The sequence below is a fragment of the Nicotiana sylvestris genome, chromosome 9 (assembly GCF_000393655.2).
Source record: "Nicotiana sylvestris chromosome 9, ASM39365v2, whole genome shotgun sequence".
In the NCBI taxonomy this organism is placed as follows: domain Eukaryota; kingdom Viridiplantae; phylum Streptophyta; class Magnoliopsida; order Solanales; family Solanaceae; genus Nicotiana; species Nicotiana sylvestris.
Window position 1 is genome coordinate 165279774 of NC_091065.1, and position 5841 is coordinate 165285614.

Consider the following 5841-nt stretch of genomic DNA (forward strand, 5'->3'; position numbering starts at 1 on the left):
ATGACCATGACTGTTCTTTCTTGTAACAGTCAGTGTATAAAAGGTTGTTGGGAAAATAGACAAAGCCAGATCAGCGCCAGGTCAGCATTTATATCCTCAGCTTTAAACCGTCTCAGAAAAACCTTCATCAGATATGCATTTTCACAACATACTATGCAAAGCAATAAAAACAGACAGCTTATTAAACCCTCCCTCACTCCACAATTAACACCTCCTACATCTCTTCACCGATACATGTTTACGTTTGCACTTACGCGGCGGAGCGCCCTAAATCCTATACTTTCCTCTTTTTCTACTCAACCACCCACCAAAATCTACCGTTTTAATCCAATACTTTTAATAAAATAAATAAATTTTTATATAAAAATTGTTAAAATTATAATAATTGTAACGTCAAAAATATAATGAGTTTTGATGTTAACTCTAAAGGTTGAACCCACAAAATCAGAAGTGGAGCCAGGATTTGAAACTAATGTGTTCGAGATATTATTCATTCTAAGTAAGTGGATTTTAAATTACTAATAATTTATACATATTTAATGAATTTTTAAAGGCAAATATAAAGTTTGGATTGAAATTATTGGGTTCCATCGATCCCGCATCCGAAACTCTAGCTCCGCTTCTATACGAAATGTAAATTCTGGATCCGTCTTTACCGCACCTAAGCTCTCTACTTTCTAATATTCTAACCATAATTCATCCCTATAAATTGCAGCTTCATGTAACTGAAATTTCAGTCCATCTTCTTCTCTTTATCTTCTTTATTATTTATGTGTATACTACTATTTATTCACTAACAATTGATCATATAGCATATAGATTTTTACAAGTCTTGCCATGGCTGCCGAGCTCTCTATAGTCCTACCTCGTGTCCTCATCGTCTCTAGACGAACTGTTCGCAAGAACAAGTTTGTCGATTTTGTTGGTACGTTGTTATTTTTGGTGCTCATTTTCTTGTCAATTGCTATATTTGATCAAATTTTTAAAGGATTTCGCTAGACTTTTACTGTCAGAAGAAACCCAGGAGTGAAGCTAGGTGGACATAAGGGGTTTAATTGATTTTCTTTTGTTAGAATAAAAGGGGAAGTAACTGATAAAGTTGGTGTCATGTGAGCAGGAGGTCACAGGTTCGAGCCGTGAAAACAACATCCTGTAAAAATGCAGGATACGGCTTCATACAATAGACCTTTGCAGTCCGGCCCTTCACCTGACCCTGCACATGACAGTAGCTTAGTACACCGTGCTATCCTTTCTTTTGTTCGAAAAATTATATTAGTGCAGATAGGATAAAAATAATTTTGTACATATATATAAAATTGTTGCATTTCCTCTGGCGAAAAGGAAAATTCTAGTATAATAGCAACTGTAATTCATATTTTGCATTAGATTATAGGTTCAAATTTTAGGTGTAACGTTCTTGCATATTTTTTATTTTCTGGTTAGAATTTAGCAATTTTATATTTTCCTGAATCCCTATTAGAAAAATTATATTGTGCAAATAGGGTAACAATTAATGTCGATTTCTCTCTGATATAATCTCAGGAGAATATCATCTTGATCTAATAGTAAGCTATGGAGCAGTCCCAGTAATTGTTCCAAGAGTTACAGGGGTCCATATGTTATTGGAAAGTTTTGAGCCAATTCATGGAGTTCTTCTATGTGAAGGAGAAGATTTAGACCCTTCTCTATATGATGACGAACCAGCTAATCTCTCTGCTGAAGAAATAGAAGAAATTCGAAGACAACATGCTAGTGACACAGCCATTGACAAAGAAAAAGACACTATTGAGCTGAGATTAGCAAAGCTTTGTCTAGAAAGAAATATACCTTACTTGGGAATATGCCGAGGCTCACAGGTAAATACTAAGTATAACTTAAGGGAAAAAGGTGTAAATTTACTATTTTCTATACGAAATATCTTAATTTTATGCTCTGTTATATTTTTGGGTCATTCGTATATCCTTCTTGTTAGCGAAGCGAATGGTCGGTTTAGCCTCCGATTTTAACAGAGCTGCGATTGGTACTGGTTAAATGGTTTTGTGGCCTATTGCAAACTTATTTTTAATTTTATGACCCTATCTTTCTTTTTACATATAGGAAATTTGTTTTTACACAAAAAAATCTATCTCTTAGACATAAGAGATCTAAAAAATACTTTCTTAATTTCAATATTATTAAAAGTCACGAAGGTCTATCTCCTCGATTAGTACTGTGTAAACGTTCCACGTGTCAGAGAAAAACATCCAAGTTTATCTTCCTACTTTTGTCTATAGTTTAAAGTCACCATATATTATATTGCAAGTTCGAGCTGAGTTCAAACGCAAATACCAGATAATTTGCTAACAGCAAGGATATAAATAGTCCGATAATTAGGGGTAAATGTAGCTTACTGGTTACGGATTTGTCTTAACCATAACTTTCGATATTAGATATATATATATAAAACCTGTTAAGAAATCTCTAACAAATATTAGATCTGAACTCACAGCTTTAACAGTACAATAAATTGAATCCTGAAGATCTTAAAAGTTGAACCCATCAAATTAATTGAAATCCTGAATTCGCATTTGCCGATAACAACCTATATATGTTTATAGAAAAATTCAGAACTTTGAACGTCCTGAAAGATTAAATTCTCTGCAGGTACTTAATGTTGCATGTGGGGGAACTCTCTATAGAGACATTGAGAAGGAACTCTCAAGAAACCTCCCTCAAAATCAAAGGGTAATCCACATTGATTATGATAATTATGATGGTCATAGGCATGTTGTCAAGATTATTGAGAATACACCATTGCACCATTGGTTCAAGAATTCCTTAGAAGAATATGACAAAATGGAGATCTTTGTCAATAGTTATCATCACCAAGGAGTTAAGAAGTTAGCTCAGAGATTTGTTCCTATGGCATTTTCACCAGATGGTTTAATTGAAGGATTTTATGATCCAGATGCTTATAATCCTGAGGAGGGTAAATTTATTATGGGACTTCAATTTCATCCAGAGAGAATGAGGCAATCAGATACTGATGAGTTTGACTATCCTGGATGCACCTTTGCTTATCAGGTTTCTATACATTTCTAACCTTTGTTGTTCGGACTCTTTAAGAAAATTCTTGAAGCGCGTCAGTTCCTTCAAAAATAGTGCATTGTTTAGAATTTGACACGAGTGCGGCAATATTTTTAAAGAGGCCGAACAATAAACAGCCTCTTGCAGAAATGTAGGGTAAGACTGTGTACCATAGACCCTTATGGTTCGACCCTTCCCCGAACCCCGCGCATAGCGGAAGCTTAGCATACCGGACCGCCCTTTTTTAGTCCGAACAATATAGCTTTTAACTTTTCTGCCTTTTATGATAAGGATTAAACTTACATACTAAAAGTTTTTTGCATTATCAGTATATTTTGACATGTTTTAGCTGGTAACATTTTATATTTTAAATCAATTTCACACTTAATCTTTACAAGCGTCACATTACCTCCCTATATTTGCCCAATAGAAATGTTTAAATTTTTGGGTAGGTATTAATTCACTTTGGACAAGTATTAAATGTGAGGTATTAACTTAAAGTTCAATTGAAATGTTGCAAATTTATCTTGTTGATATATCTAAGTAGTTAAATCTTAAGTGATTTGTGCTGAAAACTCACACTTAGTTGAATGTGATTTGCAGGAGTTTGTGAAAGCTGTAGTTGCTTATCAGAAGAAGCTCTCTAGCTCAACAACAGTCCAAAACCCCATAAAACTTAATCAAGAAATGGAGAAAAAGAGGAAAATTATAGTTAGAAGCTTCTCTCTTGCGAGGAATATATATGAAGGAGGCCATCAAATTCATTCATCTAAAGAATCTGACTTAGATGCTGGAGCAGAGTTCCTAGAGGTATATCGTTCTGACAACCGTTAGATGAAATTGATATAAATTTTTCATATATGGATAGGGAATTTAATTTGGATCTTACTGACTATAGTTTTAAAATCATAAAACCATTGTGGCATTAAAATAGTATTTAATTATGTCTTGATTGTTCAGAGAATACAAATGATTGAAAGGTTAAATTTTCGCCACTTATAATACAAAATAACAGAAAATAAAAGAATCCACAGTATAGATATGTTGACTACCCAAATTTTATAAAACGAAAAGCAATTAAAAAACATTTTAGTGAAATAAAATAAAACAAAGAAAAAAACAATTACTAGACACTAGAAAATTTGACCTTCTAGTCCTCTGTAATTTTTACGCAATTCACACGTAGCTTGATTACTCTATAATATCATGATAGAGAATTGTTTAGTCAGTATATTGTTATAGCGGGTGAACACAATTAATTTAATGTGATGAAAGATAATTTTATAATATTACTGTTACAGTAAAAAAAGTTTAGTCACTTTAACGTGACAAAAAAATAAACTTGTTATTATAGTGAGCAAAAATCAGTAATCTATAGTTCTATGCGTGAAACTAGTCATACTTATATAGCCAAAATACCTCGACTGCATATATACTTAGTTGTTGGTGATCATGTAATGTTGCAGCAGGGGCGAAGGTAGAAGCCTAAATATGGATTCAGTTTCAGAAACATATGCTTAAATAGTATATTTGTGTTAAGAAATTCATTAAATACGTACACATATTAAATTTAAAATATATTTATTAATACTAAAAGTTGTAATTCAAAACTCATAAAATTAAAATGCTGACTCTTTCGTATTGCAGTCAAATACAGCATTGAGTATTCAACAAGAAGCAAGGTTAATTCAGATGGGAGCCACAATAAGAAATGGATGTTCCTACTTAGAGAAACTGAAGATGAATGAGGAAAGAGAGGGTATAGCACGAAAAGTAATGTCGAAAATGTCGGTAGAACAGTTATCTGATCTCAAGTCATTTTACAATATGATGGGACAAATATGTTCAGAAATATTAGAGAGAAAACTCCAAGATATTGTCAGTGAAGTTGCCTCTTGAATGAATTTTGGATCTTTCTGTATGAGTTCTTGGTTCTATTGCTTTGTTGTCAAGTTTCTGTACTTGTCTTTTTGCTACATCAATGAATTGACTATTTTTTTTTCTTTTGCTCTTTTATGGAATCACATGTATTGAAATAGTTCAAAAGTGTAAGTTCACTCTTTTCTTTCCTGTCTTTTTTTGTTTTTTTGGTTGGTTCATGTCTTTTTCTAGGCAGGAAATCTAAGCTTTAAAGCATTCAAGAGTGACTTTGTTGAAATATTTGCTCCAAGTCATTTGCACAAACTAGGGGGTGTGGACGATAGGTTAGCCCGATTTTGAGCGAATCAAAATAAGTTAAAAGTCAATAATGGACGCGTCACTACTTGAGCTTAAACGGGCTTGGCCAAGATAGGATAAAATTTGAGTCATAGCCTAAATCCGATTTTAATTAATGTGTATTATTTTCTTTTAACTATCAAATAAGTTTTTTTTTTCTTTTGTTACGATCATATATAACATATCAAATAAAAAAAATATTCTAAAGATATTTTAGTAAAGTTGCTCATGAATCAATTTGTATTAAAAATCAGCCGGATTTTAGATGAATTGAGATGAGCTGAGTTTAGCAATAAGGTGAATTAATGTGTGATCTGACATTTAACGAATTGAACAGGTTGAATGAGTTTGCGCTTAAATTGTACCCTAGCACAAAGTATATCTGATCATGCTAACAAAGCTAAGTGACTTGCATAATTATGTATTACCTATGCTTAGAACATTTCTGTCGTACCTCCTTGAAAGTACCATGGGAATGCTTCAATGCTAAGGAAAAATTCCCTCTCTTTCCCTATGTTTGTTCCCCATTTTTGTCATTGATTCGAAATAAAACTTGGG

The 5841-nt window shown here is 32.9% G+C and overlaps 1 protein-coding gene across 1 annotated transcript; it reads left to right on the forward strand.

Moving 5' to 3' along the window:
- Positions 1–736: 736 nt before the first annotated feature.
- Positions 737–5069, forward strand: LOC104213609 (putative glutamine amidotransferase GAT1_2.1). Its single transcript, XM_009763138.2, has 5 exons — positions 737–925; positions 1543–1856; positions 2644–3063; positions 3670–3876; positions 4714–5069. The coding sequence occupies exons 1-5, from the start codon at positions 838–840 to the stop codon at positions 4963–4965; spliced, it is 1281 nt and encodes a 426-aa protein (XP_009761440.1). The 5' UTR covers positions 737–837; the 3' UTR covers positions 4966–5069.
- Positions 5070–5841: the final 772 nt, after the last annotated feature.